The sequence below is a fragment of the Sturnus vulgaris genome, chromosome 27 (genome assembly GCF_052056855.1).
Source record: "Sturnus vulgaris isolate bStuVul1 chromosome 27, bStuVul1.hap1, whole genome shotgun sequence".
NCBI lineage: Eukaryota > Metazoa > Chordata > Aves > Passeriformes > Sturnidae > Sturnus > Sturnus vulgaris.
In genome coordinates, this window is record NC_142269.1 from 1,529,603 (window position 1) to 1,546,814 (window position 17,212).

At 53.7% G+C, this 17,212-nt stretch overlaps 1 protein-coding gene and 1 long non-coding RNA gene across 2 annotated transcripts; both read left to right on the forward strand.

Annotated features, from left to right (window-relative positions):
* Positions 1–6,242: 6,242 nt before the first annotated feature.
* Positions 6,243–16,022, forward strand: LOC148221033 (uncharacterized). Its single transcript, XR_015808595.1, has 3 exons — positions 6,243–8,162; positions 14,662–14,726; positions 15,494–16,022. It is a non-coding gene; the product is annotated as an uncharacterized LOC148221033 (long non-coding RNA).
* LOC148221034 (leucine-rich repeat-containing protein 37A-like) lies at positions 10,368–14,653 on the forward strand. Its single transcript, XM_088179775.1, has 6 exons — positions 10,368–11,014; positions 11,295–11,366; positions 11,497–11,571; positions 12,005–12,300; positions 13,075–14,135; positions 14,240–14,653. Exons 1-6 carry the CDS (start codon positions 10,515–10,517, stop codon positions 14,348–14,350), a joined length of 2,115 nt encoding a protein of 704 aa, XP_088035901.1. The 5' UTR covers positions 10,368–10,514; the 3' UTR covers positions 14,351–14,653.
* Positions 16,023–17,212: the final 1,190 nt, after the last annotated feature.

Below are 17,212 nucleotides of genomic sequence, written 5' to 3' on the forward strand. Positions count from 1 at the left end.
CCTGGAGGAGTGTCTGCTCACCTTTGTCACACACTTTTCCCTGTGGTGACACTGAGTCACCTGCTGTCCACGGGCACAACTGGCCCTTACTGAAGAGCAGCAGCAAAACTGAAGCATTTTGGGGTCTGACACAACCAATAGCCATCAGATGTTTTGTTTATCAGTTAAGAAGATGGAATTTCTGCTGGTTTGCTGTTTCTCCACACTCCTTGCAGCCCCTACTCTCCAGCCCCTTCCAAAGCCACAGAGAGCTGACCTGACTGGCACTGCCCACAAGGGAAGTGAGCAGCAGAGTCAGATGGAAAGCTCTGTTCCTGCAGAAGTCATCCCTCAGTTCCCTGCCCACTCACTTCCCTTGTGACAGAGTGGGAGGGAATTCGGTGCTGGCTCTCTGCAAGGCACCGTCCAGCCCTATGGAAAGGGGAACAGACGGGGATTTGGAAGGAATTGCTCGGGATGAGAGTGGCTGGGTGTCCTTCTGGCTAATTGCCTCGTGATGCCAGTCAGTCCTTCTAAAGCAGAAACATTTCCAAGTGGTAAATTCTGGGGAAGCTGCCCCTTATATATGACAAAAATATGTGCAAAGGGATAAAACTAAAACATGTTGTAGAGAGAAATTTACCCTTGATTTCTCTCCCAGGCCAATGAATTATCCTTGGAAATGTTTGACCTCAAAGAAGAAATTTTGTTTATCTCAGTGTTAATGATGCCACTGAATTGGAGCAGCTCTGTCTACATCGTTTCCAAAAGTTTTGCAGTGTTTTATTAGGGATGAAAGTTTAATGTTGTAAGACACCACGTGTATCACATCCAACATCTGCTTCTCCTCCAAATATGTAACAGCAACAGAAATGGGCAATAAACCTAAATGCTACTAAAATTATGCCCCAAAATAAACGCTGGTTTTGGAAAGGTGTTTTCCTGTCAACTTATTGAGGTCACTATATCTGGAACCAGCAGAGCTGCAGGATTATTTAGACAGAGTATCAGATGTGTGCAGCACTTCCAGAGCAACAAAAGGAATGAGCCCTCCCTGCAGGAGCCCACGTTAAGCCCAGAGCTGCTCTGAGAAAACTGGGTGGAAAGTGTCTTACCAAGAGGAGTAGTTGCAGGACTCGTTTGCACAATCACGGGAAAAGTATTTCTCTAAGAAGAAGAAAAAAAAAGTCTTGTAATAAATGCGCCAAGCCACAAGAGCCTTGTGAATCACAAGTGTTGAACCTCAATATCTGGGGCATTAACATTATGTAAAACAAAGGTTCTCTCTACTTTCAAACATGTTTGCCATTAAATGAAATAAGATTTTGTAACCTAGTAATGAATGAACATCTGAGGCAGCTCAAGCAATGGGAAGGGGCACCAGTGAAACAATGAAGGAAGGGGGGAAAGTCTCATTTCATAATGAACTTCTGCCCAGGTATTTTGACCTTTCTTTAGGGAAAAAAAACAAAACAAAACAAAAAAAACCACCCCCCCCCAAAAAAAAACAAAAACAAAAAAAAAAACCAACCCCAAAACAAAACTGGGAGACCTCAGTGATAAGCCACAGGAATGATGTGATATCCCTCTTGAAATATAGCCTGTTTAACAAAAAAGAGGAAAGGAGTGATTTTCTACAGGAGAAATCGCCTGACCATGGCTAAGCTTGAACCACAAAGGTAAAGCAAAATCCAGTGTCTGGATCCAGAACTCGAAGAATTCCAGGTGGGGAGATGTGGTGATTCACAAGAGAAGAGAGTGACCAGGGAACCTGGCCTCTGTGGAAGTAAATCCCTGCTGGGGCAATTTCTCAGGTGGAAATGCAATTTCTATATTCTATTGTCTTGTAAATGCATCAAAATATGAAATTATCACCATCCCCAGCAGTGTGACCAGAGGGGGGCGGATTCTGCCCCTGTGTCCTGCTCAGGTGAGACCCCACCTGCAGAGCTGCCTCCAGCCCTGGGGTCCCAGCACAGCAAGGACCTGGAGCTGCTGGAGCCGGGCCAGAGGAGGCCACAGAAATGCTCTGAGGGCTGGAGCCAGGCTGGGAGAGCTGGGGGTGTGCATCTGGAGAAGAGGAGGCTCCAGGGAGATCTCAGAGCCCCTTCCAGGGCCTAAAGGGGCTCCTGGAGAGCTGGAGAAGGATTTGGGACAAGGGATGAAGGGACAGGACAAGGGGGAGTGGTTTCCCCAGGGCCAGATGGGATATTGGAAAGGAATTCCTCCCTGTGAGGGTGAGGAAGCCTTGGCAGAGGACTGAGTAGTTGGGGCAGGGCAGGCTCCAGTCCTGGTAACAGAACCACAGAGTCAGTGAGGTCAGAAAAGCCCTCCAAGATCATCGAATCCAACCTGTGCCAAATCCCCACCTCGTCCCCCAGCCCATAGCACTGAGCCATGTCTCAAGCACCTCCTCAGACAGTGACTCCACCACTTGAGCAGTCTATTCCAACGTTTAATCCTCCTCTCTGTGTAGAAATTCTTCCTAATGTCCAACCTAAACCTCCCTGGCACAACTCAAGGCCATTTGCTTTCCTCTTGTCCCTGTTGCCTGGGAGGAGAGCCCGACCCCCCACCAGGCTGTCCCTCGTGTCAGAGAGTGATGGAGAGCCAGAAGGTTCCCCCTGAGCCTCCTTTTGTTCAGGCTGAACAACTCAGTAAGAGAGAAGAAGAGGAGAAGAGAAGAGAAGAGAAGAGAAGAGAAGAGAAGAGAAGAGAAGAGAAGAGAAGAGAAGAGAAGAGAAGAGAAGAGAAGAGAAGAGAAGAGAAGAGAAGAGAAGAGAAGAGAGAGAAGAGAAGAGGAGAAGAGAAGAGGCTTTTACAAATACATCAGCAAAAATGGGAGGAACAAGGAAAATTTTCATTCAATGGGGTTTTCATTGTCAGTGAGGTTTAATCCACCAGCTCTATCCCAGGAGTTTAATCCTTGCCAACTCAAACGTGAGTCCTGCTTCTGGCACCAGTCACATGAGCACACACACAAAAACATGAGCACAGCCCTGAACATACACATACATTTCTCCCTGCTCACAGGATATTCTGGCAGCATTTATTAGGAAATAACATCCAAGGAAAGAACTGTGAAGGAAGTAACATTCAGTGAGAGTTAAAGAAATATTAGTAAGGAAATAGCTAAGGAAATAGCCTCCAAGGTCAGAACTGGGATCTAAGGAAATAGACAAGGGAATAACAGTCAAGGATTAGAATCATAGGTTCAGCAATTCCTATATAGGTGCAGGAGCTGGAAAATAAATGTTGGCATCCACCTTCATCTCCTCACTCGAGTTCTTCACTTTGTGTCTCTTCCTGAGAGACATCTGTGTTCTCTTTCTGCATTTGTTTCTGCAATTCTTCTTCCTCTTTGTCAAGGAAATACATCCATGATGTATTGAACCAACAGCAACTCATCTTCACTGAGCTCAGGCAAGTCCTGGAAATTGCCATGGAATGGAAGGATTTGGAGAGGTGAGGAAGAGTAGGTGGTGCAGAGAGAGGAGCAGAACTGGCATCTGCTTCCTGCCCTTACCTGCTCTGCATCCCTGTACTTGTTCTTCCTCCATCTCTGTTGCAGTTTTACAGACAACCTGAAAACTGTCAGGACAATCCAAATATGACAGAGATTTACGTCGAAAAAGGAGATAGAGCAGTCCTTCAACTTTGTTCAAATAAAGAGAGAGAGTCCAGGGAGGCACATGCCCACAGGGTTTTCTCTCTCGGGGTTTCAGAGATCTCAGCCTCCTTTTTGTCCCAAACTCCCAGCCGCTTGTTGCCCTCTTCCTTTCCCCATTGCTGAGGTACCAGGAAGGTGCAGCCTTCCCAAAGCACCTGCTGGATATTCCCCCCGAACCTGGTATTTTACCCCAAAGTTCAGAAGTTCAGCTGTAGGAGCTGTGGGTGGTCAGGACGGTCGGGACTGATGGAGAGATCTCTAAAGCCAGGTGTTGGAATTTGTGGTTTATTGCAAAGGGCGTGGGTAGAAGGCCCTGCTTGGAGCTGCCAGCCCCAGCTCGGAGCAGGCCTGTGAGAGCAGGAGGGCAAGAGTAAAAAGAGTAAAGAGAGAGCAAGGAGTAAGAGGTAAGAAGTAAGAGCATAAGACGGGTAAGAGCAGTAAGAGAAGTAAGAGAGTAAAGTAGGAGCACAAGAGATTGAGCTTCCCGTTACAATACATTAACTCTTCTGTGTGGAATATTCTAATTTTCACTAACCAATTAAGATACAAATCGTATAGCATTTACATACAGCCTATAAGAATCATTACATTACCATACTGTGTTACACTTTAAACCCTAGAAACTACTCTTTGGACCCCCTCTGCCAAGCTAGTAGGGTCTTGTCTGCCCTTTGGACCTGTCTGCAAGCAGAGGGCATTGTTCAGTCAAGAGGGGATTACTTTCAGCTGGCCATACTATTGTTTTCTAGTTGTTCAGTAACTAAGGCTTGGTATCTCTGTTCTAGGGTGACATTATGGTGCTTGTATCCCCAATCATGTGTTCTGTTTGTGCTTGGTATTATGTTCTGTGCTTTCAGGACTGACTCTGAAAGTGAAGGGTTTTTTTGTCTCATTATCAGCAGGCTCACCTCCCCCATGGTCTGTGTTTAGGAGAGGCTAGGCTTTGCTTGCTGGCTTGCTTGCTTGCTTTCGCTCCTACTTTTTGCTTTTGCCCTTGCTTTTGCTTATTAGTTAGTTTAGCTAGGCAGTCAAATTTTTTTTCCCTGGACTGTTTGTTTTTTTTTTTTCCTTTCCTGAATACCATCTGAACCTGTTCCGGACGGGGACCTGCGAAACACCAAGAAACACCGGGAGTCTGCATTTTGTGATCTGTAGCAGTCATTCCCCAGCGACAGAGACCAATAACTGGGCGACCACTCGCAGGAGAGACTTTCTGAGTTTGTCATCCATTCAGAGCGGTGAAAGAGTTTTTGTCATCTGATGTTGTTCATTTTTTTTTGTGCTGGGGAGTGTTTTGCTTGTTAAATAAACAGGCTTTTTTTTCCCACTCCTCTCTGAGGAAATTCTTCCCAAACCCAGTGGTGGGGGGAGGAGTCGTGGGTTTCCTTTCTGGGGGCTCCTTCCGGAGGTTTTCCCCCAAATTTGCCCTAAACCAGGACAATCTCAAAGATGGCTTTCATTTCAATCTCGCTTATAGTTTCCATGTTCTGAAAATCTTTGGCCAGGCAATCATATTTATATGGTTTTCAATTTCATCTTCCCCAACATTCAGCCTTGTGCAGACCCTTGTCTGTCTCAGGAGCCAAACTGTCTGGGGCCTGCAACAGGGAGACATTAGGAGACAATTCAGAGACGCTAAAACTCATAACTTTAACACATCACATTATTTGTACAGAAGATAGCACACATCTTTAATCTCACTACCAAAGACAAGAAACAGGGAGGTTTACCTAGGGAAGGCTGCAAGGGGAGCAGTACCTCTCCCTGCTCGGGGTCATATCAGGCAAAGACGATGGAGGCTCCAAAAATTCTAACAATGGCTGGCCCAGCGCTCTCGACTGGGAGCCCCATTCCAGGGACTCCTCAAAACGCGATGTGTTCGACAACACCACACTGCACGGCGCTGGGAGAGCGAGGGGAGCTTCCCGAAAGAAGCTGCGGGAATGTCGGCCGGGAGAGCGTGAGGGAGCCGCAGCGCCAATGGCGGGAAGCGCTGGGAGCCGGAGGGGAGGCAGCGCCGCCTCAGCGCGCCGGGAACAGCAGCGGCGGCGGCCGGACGAGCCCGCTGGAAGCGCCGCTGCAGCCGAGTCCCTGAGGCGAAGCGCTGCGGCGGGCGGACTCTGGAGGCGGCAGCGCCCGCACACTGAGGGCAGAGCTCCCAGTTTGACGCGGCCGCAGCGCCGCGTTAGTGCCGGCAGAGAGCGCGGGGCAGCTCCGCCTCAGCGCGGCGGCGGCGGCAGCGGCAGCGACCCGAGTGCGAAGGAAGCCTTGGGCAGCTGTGGCAAGGCCGGCACGGTCCCGCAAGCAGCGCCCGGAGAGGCGCCCCGGCCCCGGGCGGGAAGCGCTGCCGCTCCACCCCACAGGCAGCTCCGGCTCCGGGCGGCGGCACCGGCAGCGGCCTTCCCGGCCCGAGGAGAAACGCGCGGGCCAAGAGCTCGGGCCGGGGCGGCTCCGCCAGCGCTTGGGGCAGGGCGGCCTGCGGCCGTGGGCACAGAGTCGCGGAGCCTCAGTGTCGCTGACCATGGAAAACACCTCCGCCTTCAGCGAGTCCAGCTGTGCCCCATCCCCACGTTGGCAGCCAGGCCAGAGCACTCCGTGCCACCTGCAGCCGCTTCTTGGGCACGACCAGGCATGGGGAGTCCACCACCTCCTTGGGCAGCCCCTTCCAAGACCTGCCCAGCCCTTCCAGGAAGAAATTCCTCCCTGATGTCTGTGTTTCCTGTCTTCCACACGCTGACACTCTTTGAAGGCTATTCTGAGCCATATTGTCCAAAGGGGCGTTTCATGCATGTGCATTCAACCTCCCTGAGAAAACGATTCTGCTCAATGACAGCAGCCTGTCAGCAGGAGATGCAGCAATGCAACCATCAGTCTCCCTGCAAGGGAGGCAGGTGGGTGTGAAGGAGGTTAAAGGGAAGGAGGAGCAGGTGGAAACCTCTGCGGTGCAGAGGGGACAGTGCCGCTTGTGCAGCTCCAAGCCAGCACTACAGGGACACGGGTGCCATGGCCCCTGCAGGAGGACACGGGTCATTCCCTTTCCCACCAACCCCCCAGAGCTCTTGTCCTTGCAGCAGACATTTGGAACATAAAAGTCTTGACGCGGGAAAGCTACAAGGAGCTTGGGAGGTTTTAGAAGCACTACTGCAAAGCCTCTTCCTTTGTTATCCAAAGAGACATGCAGGAAGGCCTCGTTGGAATGGGAAGCCGTGTTGCCGCTGAAGCAGGGCCCTGCAAGGGAAAGGCAAGTGCTGAGCAGCAGGGAGGTGACTGACCGTGCCGGGTGATGCTCGTTGTAGCTGCAGCAGCAGTCCAGGCCGGCAGGTGGGCACCGGCTGACAGAAGGGCACAGACAATGCCGAGGGAAGCAACAGCTGCGGGAATGCACCTCTGAATCTGGGGAAGACCCCAAAGAATTGATGCACGAGAGGGAGCAGATTGGGAAGAGATGTCCAAGCTGGGTCAAGCATGAAGGCTGACAGTTCCCTCCTCCAGGAGTTTGGCTTTGTCCTTATCGGCCACCCCGAGAAGAATCCTTCCGTGGTTTGCACTTTTCAGTGAGCCATAGGCAGAATATGGCACATGGTGACCCAGAGGGAGCACGTGCACTTCTTGAGCTGCTGGCAGTGCCAGAGCCAGGCAGCGGCAGCGGGGCTGGCCGAGGTGACGGGGAAATGGAAACAGGCAGCAGGGGAATCTTCCAAAATCTCGGGTCGGGGCAGCTCCACCAGCGCTTGGGTCAGGGCGGCACAGAGTCCCAGAGATTCCCTGTGTAAGTCGCTTCTGGAAACTTCCAGCTTTCACCATGTCTGGAAGAACCACTTCCTGATGGCTCCAAAGATGGATGTGCCAGTGGCCAAGACTGGGCCAGTTAGAAATAGCAGTTATACCTTTGTCTTAATATCTTAATAGTTTTAAGAAGAAACAAAAATCGAGTTGTGTCGCAGTTTTAGATTTGACTAGAGAAGATCAGCTGTGAGAACACAGGAGGAGAACAACCTTCAGATACCATCTGTAGTGGAGAAGGAGGGGCCGGAAGTGCTTCAGGCACTGGAGCCGAGATTCTTCTGCAGGCCATGGTGAGATCGTGGTGAGGCAGCTATGCCCCCGCAGACCATGGAGTTCCACAAGGGAGTAGATATCCACCTGCATCCTGTGGAGGAGCCCTGCACCAGGGCAGGTGGATAGCTGGAGGAAGGTATGATCCTGTGGGAGACCCGTGGAGACAGGGGCCCTGCTCCCAGGTTGGAGCAGTCTGTCCTTGGAGGACTGCACCTGTGGAAGAGTGACCCATGTTGCAGCAGTTTGTGGAGGACTATTGCCTGTGGGATGGGCTCACATTGTAGAAGTTTGCAGTGAGCTTCTGTTTGTGAGATGGAGCCATGTTGGAGAAGTTCCTGGAGATCTATCTCCCATGGGAAGGACCTCACATAGCAGAAGGGGAACAATTTGTCTCCCTGGGAGCTGTAGGAACCGTATCCATAACCCCCATTCCCTGTCTCCTTATGCTGCTGGGGTAAGTGGTAGAGCTGGGAAGGTGGGAGAGGTGGGGGAAGGTGTTTTTAAGGGCTTATTTCTCATTATTCTGCTCTGATTGTGTTAGTCATAAATTCATTTTATATCATTAAGTCAAGCCTGTTTTGTCCTTGATGGTATTTGATGAGTGTTTTCTCCTCTCAGCCCACAACAATCTCAAATTGAATTTGGCCAATGCCATAAGGAAGACGAGAAAGTGCTTTTACAAATACATCAGCAACACCAGGAGAAAAAGGACAAACTTCATTTTTATTGAAGGCAATGAGAAACAGTGCCACAAGTGATGAGGAAAACCCTGAGGTAATGATGCCTTCTCTGGGTGTCCTGAGCTCGTGGTTGCCTGTAATACCCTCTCTGCAGAGACGGATAAATGTGCCAGCTCTTGGGGTGCACTGCACATAAGTTATTATGTTGCCCTTCTTAGATATCTTAGCCCAAGTATGTTACCACAATTTCAAATGGGCTTAGCCTTCACGAGAGGGAGGTCCAACCAGGAGCCCACTGGCGCTGGCTCTACCGGCTATAGGGGAAGGTTCTGGCACCATCTCACCGAAGCTCCCCAAAGTCCCCCCCAACAACCCACACTAACAAAACCTGGATGCAAAACCAAATGAAAATGGGAAGAGCTTCACAGTGACAGGCAGCAGGGTCAGATCGTGTGCTCGGGAGAAATTCTTCCCTGTGAGGGTCGGGGGGCCCTGGCACAGCATGCCCAGAGCAGCAGTGGCTGCCCTTGCATCCCTGGCAGTGTCCCAGGCCAGGCTGGGACAGCCCTTGGAGCAACCTGGGATAGTGGAAGGTGTCACTGCCCATGGCAGGGGTAGCTCATCCTTAAGGCCCCTTCCAAACCAATCCATTCCACCATTCTGCAGATGGGTGGCTCTGAGACAGAGTCATTTGGGGACAGCATCGCCCAAACTCGGGTTTGCTGCAACCTCTGATGTCAAGCAGCAGCACGGTGACACCAGCGTTGCTACAGTGACATGAGAAGGAGCACTGTGACGTTGGCAGCCCCACAGTGACACAGGAACTGCCACAGCTACGCCTCAGGCCTGCATCCCAGGTGACTGCAGCCAGTCCTACATCACCATGGTCCTGAAGGCTTGTCTCGTGCGTGCTCTGCTCCTGCTGGCCCTGCTGCTGGCACTGGACCCCTCGCCAGGAGTGGCCAAGGAGCTCTGCCCACAGCCCTGCCACTGCCCAGGGCGTGGGCGGCTGGACTGCCGGCACACCGGCCTGGCCACCGTGCCCCCAGCCAGCCGCCGCTGGGCCCTCGCCGTCGTGTGAGTCCCGCCGCCCCACAGAGCCCTGCAGCTGCCCCTCCTTGACTCCCTGGTGCTGCAAACCCCTTGTGGGACACCCGGGGGAATCCCTGGCCGTGGACAGGGGGGCTTTGGGGCCCCGAGCTCAGCATGAGGCTGGGCACGCTGGGCCTTCTGCAGGCAAAGCCCGCTTCCAGCTCAGCAGCCCAATGGCACGGAAATGGGTTTTCCTGACAGGGGCCGGGCTCTTTTGTTTCTATGCAGAGATTTCACTGGCAACTCCATTGCTGCTGTTGGAAAACAAGCCTGGAAGGACTACCCGTGGACCGAGACCTTGTAAGTGCCCTGCAGCGTTTCAAATGACAGGAGTTTGGGTCTTTTCCATCCTTAGCTCTGGGCTTGCAGCAGCAGCAGCCCCGACAGACACCACCCGTTTCCATTGGAATTCAAAGCTCGGCTGCTCTGCAAGGACGGGTGTGAATCACCAGGGCTTCCCAGCATGGCAGGACATGCCATGAGCCCAGTCTCTTGCAGCCCAGGGCACTGTCCCTGTGTCTGTTTGTCCAGGGATCAAGCTGTGCTCAGCTCCAGCCAGCCAGGAGCAAATGCCTGCTCTGGCCAGTAGTGGGGACGATGCCTGCAGCAGGAGATTTTCCCATGACAATGCCATTTGCTGCTGGCCAGTGGCCACCCTCACAATGTCCCTGTGTCCCCTTGCAGAGTGCTCAGGGACAATGAGCTGCGGGCAGTGAAGAGCCATTCCCTGGAGGGGCTGTTTCTGCTGAAGCACCTGTAAGCACCGCGCCCTGCCCACGGCCAGGGACTCCTGCCTGCCCCTCCCCGGGGCCCCGCTGCTCAGCCCAGACGCAGCTGTGGGCAGCACGTGGCCTTTGTCCCTCCTGGGATCTGGGCTGCAGAGGCAAGGAAAAGCCACAGGGCAAATGGAAGTGACATTTGGTGTTGTGACTGCAACAGGGATTTGTCCTGCAATGAGATCCTGTCCATTGAGGAACGGGCTTTTGAGCCACTGCCTTTCCTGAAGCTTCTGTGAGTGATCAAGTTCCTTTCTGATGGTTTTAGCGCACTCTTTGCACTGGGCACCCTTCCTGCGTTGGAAAATGCGAAATGGAAAATTCCCGTTCTTTTCCCCACACTTCCTAAATCTGCCCTGCTCAGAGCCCAGCTTAACTGCACAGCTCAATGCTGATGGCTGGACAGCCACGCCAGGGGTACACATCCCAGTGGGCTTATCCACACGCAGCCATCAGAGCAGCCACTTCTTGCAGCCTTGGCCGCATCCTGGGACAGAAATAGAGTCAGCACTTGTGCTCTTCACTTCCCCTCCTGGACAGGCTACAAACACTCAGCAAGCAGCACTTTCCTCCCTCTTTCACCTTCCATTTGCACCTTCCCTCCCAAGGGATGCTGCTTTCCCCCCTCTTCCCGTAGGACAGGCCCGATTCCTTTGTGTGACCTCCTCTTTCCCCAGAAACCTCTCCGGGAATGGCCTCACGCACATCCGCAGCGGCACTTTCCAGGCCTGGCATGGCATGCGCTTTCTCCAGGAGCTGTAAGTGGCACCAGGGCGAAAGGCACGGCAGGGCGAGTCTCTGCAGGGTCTCTGCAGGGTCACTAGGCAAGAGCAGCTTTGCCCTCTGCAAAGTCCTGATTGCGCCTGTGGGTGTCAGCCAGGGAGCAGCAGGAGCGTGCAGCTGCAAAGGCCCTTTCCCCTGCCCGGCTCATCTCCTGCAGGGCTTCCTTCAAAGCGGCCGGGCCATCCCCACGTGCCCGGCACGTGAGCCAGCTCACGGCCTTGCCATCAGCCCTGACAGATCTCTCTTGTTTCTCAGCATCCTCAGCCATAACCCGCTGGCTGTCATTGCTGACGATGCCTTCTTCAAGCTGCCCTCACTGAGCTCTCTGTAAGTATTGGCTCCTTTGGAGCACATCAACAGAGATCTGTGTCACTCTCGAGTGCCCTGTTCTCAGGAAAGCAGCGCAGGTGCAGCAGCAAATCCCGAGAATTTAAGGAGGTCTTTCCAATGCTTGCAGAGACCTGAGTGCCACCCAAGTGACTTCGCAGACGCTGCTGCTGCTCCTGCAGACCACGTTGAGCTTGGAAACCCTGTGAGTGTGTGGGATTGAGCCCCAGCTGCCAGTAGGCCCCGAGTACTGGGACAAGGGCTCTGCCTGGGGAAGAAATCCGTGTGCCACAAAGGCAGAAGAAGCCCAGTAAGCTCAAGAGTTGCTGTTTCCTTCCGAGTACCTGCGAAAACTCAGCAGCTCAGATACACCTTTTGTGTGGCTTGCTGCAGGCTTCTCAAAGGGGACTTTGAGCTCCAGGCAGGCGGGTGCATGTCTGTGTCCCATGGTACTTTGGGAGCCGTTGCACTTTGCAGGATAAAATCCCCTTTGGAATGTTTTGCATTGGGAGTGCGGGGACTGGGGCACACAGTGAAGCACAAGCCCCATGCGTGGTATCCGTGTGTTCCCCGAGTTGGGCTCGGAGCCATGGATTGGGTGGCGGCGTGTTCCTGCAAGAATCCCCTCTTGTCTTTAGCCAAGTGCCCAAGGATGTGGCCTGCTGCCTGTGCCAGGAGCGTCCGCTCGCCGAGAGCCCGTGCAGGAGCATCCAGTTCCTCTGCGAGAAGCTGTGCAGCACCAGCGCCCCGCAGTGCGGTTGGTGTCCGGAGGGGCTGGCGGGGAGCTCAAATCTGACACTTCTCTTGAGCCGGGGGAGATGCTGCAGCACTGCCCCGTCTTGGGGGGTCCTGATCTCCCCTTGGAGTACAGGACTTGGACAAACACCTTGGGTTGAAAAGTTCCTGCTGACTGTACAAATCTTGCGTGTCACATAATGTCTGGAGAAGGAACAGCTCACTGGCATCTCCTGCACTGCCCACCTTCAGGGAAAAGGGCAGGGCCCCCGATGTGCTCTGCAGGGTGACCACCAAGCACCATTAAGCCCTCGTTGGCCTGTGCAGGGGGAGCAAAGCAGCGTCCTGCTCGAGCTGGGCACGGGGCAGAGAACATCCATCCACAGCAGGGCGAGGCTGCACTTCTGCAAACAGATACAGCCAGGTTTCGCAAGGTCCCCAGGGAGCTCGGTTCTCTCACTGCCTCAGCCCCAGCTTTCCCATAGCACAGCCCCAGAGCTCTGGTGCCCTTGAGGAAGTTTTTCATGGTGGAACAACTTGAGCTGCTGCTGCTGCTGCTGTTGGGAAGGGCCCTGCAGCAAAGGAGTCCCTGGGCTTTTCTCCCCTGCCAGGCTGTGCCCCTGTTGCAGTGCTGGTCTTTCCTCTGGGGTCTCTGGCTCCTCACTGACCCCTGCAGAGCAACCCAAGCCTGGCTCATCTGGAGCTGTGGAAAACTCTCCCACACAAACCCATTCCTCAGGGATCTTTCCCTCCCATCCAGAGCCCCAGGAGACACCAGGAAAGAAGCAGCTCTCTGCTCTGCCCTGCCCCAAGGCGATAATGGAATGGATTGAAGGGGTCCTCTCCTCTCCACAGCACATCTCCCACTCTGCTCTCGCGCTGCCTGGCTTTGAGACGAGGTCGGGCTGCTCGGGCTAGCCTCTGAGCCTGTGTTTGTGCCGAGCCGCTGATCTGCTCTCTTGCTCTTCTCCAGCTCACACAAGTCTGCTACGGACACGGGGAGCAATAACGGACGTGGAACAACCCAGAAAGCTGAACACCAGGCCAGTGTTGAGCCTCAAGCCCAAGGAGCCTTCAGTGGGAGATCATGGAACTGTAGCACTTGCGGTTGCCCTGAGCCTGAGCACTGAGGGTGATGTCAGCAGCCTGGACAATTCCAGAACCAGTTCAGATCCCCCTCAGCATCTCCTGGGGCACAAAGGCAGAACAAGTGTTGATGACCTGACGACCAAGCTCAAGAAGAAGCTGTACAAGTCTGAGAGCATCAAGACTGTGAAAAGCATTGTCTCACATCATCCCCAGCCTGCCGGGCTGAAAGATGTGCTAGAAAAGACACTCTCAAGCTGGGATCTCAAGAAGCAGGACTCACGTTTAAACTGGCAAGCACTGAACCCTTGGGATCTACCTGGTGACTTAAACCAGCCAAAGAAGGAGCACAGCCAGTATAGGGTTGGACAGAATCAGTTTTTCTTCCAACTCTGGAGACCTCTGAAAGTGGAGCCAAAGCCTAGAGCTGACCAGGGTCTAAACAGGAACCTGGATTTTCTCTCTGACCCGTTGGTTCAGAGCCGCCCCACTGCGAGCAGCAGGGGAAAGGCCACGGCTGAAGAGGTGCATTCCTATCTAGGTGGGCACCCTCTGATCATCCCTGACACCATAAACAGATACTTGAAGCAACAGAAAGAAGGCGCCATGTTCCTCAATAAACCTTGGAACCCCCAAAGTCCAGACCTTGCACCAGTTCCAGGAGAACTCTTGGAAACCACCATTGATCTTCAGCTTCGCTTGCTGGTACCGGACAAAGGGCTGCAGAGGTTCATGCTCCACATGGAGCGAGCCCTGAGGGTGGACTGCATGCTGCCCCAGCTCCAGCTGGCCTGTGCCAAGATGGTCTCGAAGACCGGGCTGCTTCTAAAGATGCTTAGTGAGAGGCAAGAGAACCAGGGAGCCTCTGACCACATGGACCAGTGTTGCCTGCAAGAGAGTACCTCCAGATACATGGCCTTGGGGGAGGGCAAGCAACTCACAGGGAAGGTAGGAGAGCTGCTGGGCACTGCTGCGTGTGGCCTTCTGGCCAGGAGAGAATGGCAGGAGTAATCCTCTTACCACTGTCATCTTCTTTCCTTTTCTCTGAACAGAAACCAGAGCAGACAGAGGAAATGGTCATACTTGTGGTTTTGTTATCTCTCTTCATTATCATCGGTGTGATGCTGCCAATCTTCTTCTATGTAAGCCAATATCTTGTTTGACACACAGCTGTCTGTCTTGTAGCTGGAGTGCCCAGGTGATGAGCCCCGGGTGCCACTGCAGATGCCCCTGCAAGTGCTGGGTACCACTGGAGATGTTCCAAGCCTGGAGCCTGTGGCAGCTTCCACAGTACCAGGCTCAGCAGGGTTCAGCGTGCCTTGGCAAGCTTGTCCTGCCTTCTGTCCCCACTCTCCTCAGCTTTGCTTTGCTCTCCTACCTTCAGCCACGCAGCAGTGAGAGCTTTTGCCCTCTCCTGTTTGGCACAATATTACAGGAAAACCAGTGTTACAAATCTCCCATTTTCCATCCCCAGAAGCGCTGCCGACCTTGTGAGCTTGACTGCCAACCCTGTCACACCGGGATCTTGTGCCTGAGAAGGTAACTGCTGCCTGCCCATGCCCACTGCTGTGCCACCAAGAGTCTCTGCTGTGCAGAGAAACTCCTCCTGGAGCCCTGCGGCCACGCTGGTGCTGCTGCCCACGACTCCCCTGGCTGTGTTTCAAACACATCGCGTTTGGGGGAGCCCCGGGATAGGGGGTCCTGAGCTCCTGAGCCAGGAGCTCCCAGCCCAACCAGCCTTTCCCACGCCGGCACCGGGATGGATGTCCTGGGCTCCGGTGTACTCCCAAATTTCTGTGAGCACAAGGACTACCTCTCTGTTCCCAGAACAGCCTTGTCTGCTGATGGCTCTGCCCTATTTTTCCCCACTCCGTCCCCACGGTGGCTGGTGAAGAACTCACTGCCATCCTCTCCAGTTGCCTTTTGCATGCAGGGCTCATTCCCAGCTACTGCAGCCGTTGCCATCCCTGCTGGGGCTCCCCATCTTCCTTGGGCTCTGCTGACACACCCCCCTGAGTAGGGAGAGGTGCTGGCACCTGCTGCAGCCCTCCCTGGCCAAACCTCCCTGTTCACGGGCCGGCAGCAGGGACCGCTGGGGATGCAATGCCCAGAAGCCTTTTTTTCTCCCCATTGACCTTGCATGTTCTATTGGTGTGCAGCCCTGGAAATGTCAGAAATGTCACTTCCCGACTCCTGCAGCGGCTGCTTCCCAGACAGGGCACAGCACAGGCAGCCCTGCTGCCCACAGCCTCCATCACCAGCTGCCTTCTCTTTTTATGCCTATTTTCCCTTTCTGTTTTTTTCAGGCTCTGTGTAAAACTGCCACAGAGAGGGAGGAAGGATAACAAGATGGCACAGGATGTAGAGCAGAACAGGGCAGCGAGCTCCTCGCAGTGCTGCCCATCTTCCCAGCCTGCCCGTGCATCCTTAACTTTTCAAAGTCCTTCCTTTCCACACCGCGTTCTGGATTTTTTCTCTGTTCAGGAAATCTGAAGTGCCATTGGTTCAAGGCATCACAGATTCCTATAAAAGTGACAGGAAATCATTTCAAGAAGAGACATAGTGTGAAGAACGCGAGCGACTGGAAGATCTTCAAGAGGCTGAAGATGTCAACAATTCTTCACCTCTCATTTTAGTATAGGAACTGCTTAGGCTCTCGTTGGATGCTGTTTCATTGGCTGTTGCTAGTTCCTTGGTTGCTTTTTGCTTGGCTTTAATTTTCTTTCTGTCATGGCTGAGGGAAGCCCAAAGCCTGCTACAAGCAACCACGAGCTCGGGACCCCCAGAGAAGGCAGCAGTACCTCAGCGTTTTCCTCATCCCTTCTGGCAATGCTTCTCCCTGCATTCAATAAAAATGAAGTTTGTTCTCATTCCCCCTGGTGTTGCTGATGTCTTTGGAAAAGCAGTTTCTCTTCTCCCTTATGGCACTGGCCAAATTCAGTTCCAGCTGGGCCCCTGCCTTTCTACCTTTCTCCCTGCATGCCCCAAGAACATCCCTGCCCTTCTCCTGCGGTGCTGCCCTTCTTCCAAAGCTGCGCATTGTGTGTTTGCCCTGAGTGCCAGCCAAAGCTTCCTGCTCAGCCCCTCTGCTTCCTCACCAGCTCGTCTTTGGGCACACGAGCATGGCCTGTTCCTGCCTGTGCCTTCAAGGATTTCTCCTTGCACAATGGCCAGCCTCCCTGGACCCTTGTGCCCCTCAGGACAGTCCCCTGGGAGCCTCTCAAGCAGCGTGGCCCGGGCAGCCCCTCCAACCTGGACGGACCTTTGTCCACACGGGCATTGCTCCAGCCCCAGAGGCCCAGAGCCTCCCCTGTGCTGGGTACGGGGAGCCAGGGAGAAGATTCCCCTGCTGCCTCGAGCAGGGACCTGTTTCCATTTCCCCATCACCTCGGCCAGCCCCGCTGCCGCTGCCTGGCTCTGGCACTGCCAGCAGCTCAAGAAGTGCACGTGCTCCCTCTGGGTCACCATGTGCCATATTCTGCCTATGGCTCACTGAAAAGTGCAAACCACGGAAGGATTCTTCTCGGGGTGGCCGATAAGGACAAAGCCAAACTCCTGGAGGAGGGAACTGTCAGCCTTCATGCTTGACCCAGCTTGGACATCTCTTCCCAATCTGCTCCCTCTCGTGCATCAATTCTTTGGGGTCTTCCCCAGATTCAGAGGTGCATTCCCACAACTGTTGCTTCCCTCGGCATTGTCTGTGCCCTTCTGTCAGCCGGTGCCCACCTGCCGGCCTGGACTGCTGCTGCAGCTACAACGAGCATCACCCGGCACGGTCAGTCACCTCCCTGCTGCTCAGCACTTGCCTTTCCCTTGCAGGGCCCTGCTTCAGCGGCAACACGGCTTCCCATTCCAACGAGGCCTTCCTGCATGTCTCTTTGGATAACAAAGGAAGAGGCTTTGCAGTAGTGCTTCTAAAACCTCCCAAGCTCCTTGTAGCTTTCCCGCGTCAAGACTTTTATGTTCCAAATGTCTGCTGCAAGGACAAGAGCTCTGGGGGGTTGGTGGGAAAGGGAATGACCCGT

Excerpts from the sequence above, each read along its gene's own strand:
- LOC148221034 (XM_088179775.1), top strand. The coding sequence starts at position 10,515 with ATGGTTTTAGCGCACTCTTTGCACTGGGCACCCTTCCTGCGTTGGAAA. Across the intron at positions 11,015-11,294 it reads ATGCGCTTTCTCCAGGAGCT|CATCCTCAGCCATAACCCGC; the intron begins GTAAGTGGCACC and ends CTTGTTTCTCAG. Across the intron at positions 11,572-12,004 it reads ACGTTGAGCTTGGAAACCCT|CCAAGTGCCCAAGGATGTGG; the intron begins GTGAGTGTGTGG and ends TCTTGTCTTTAG.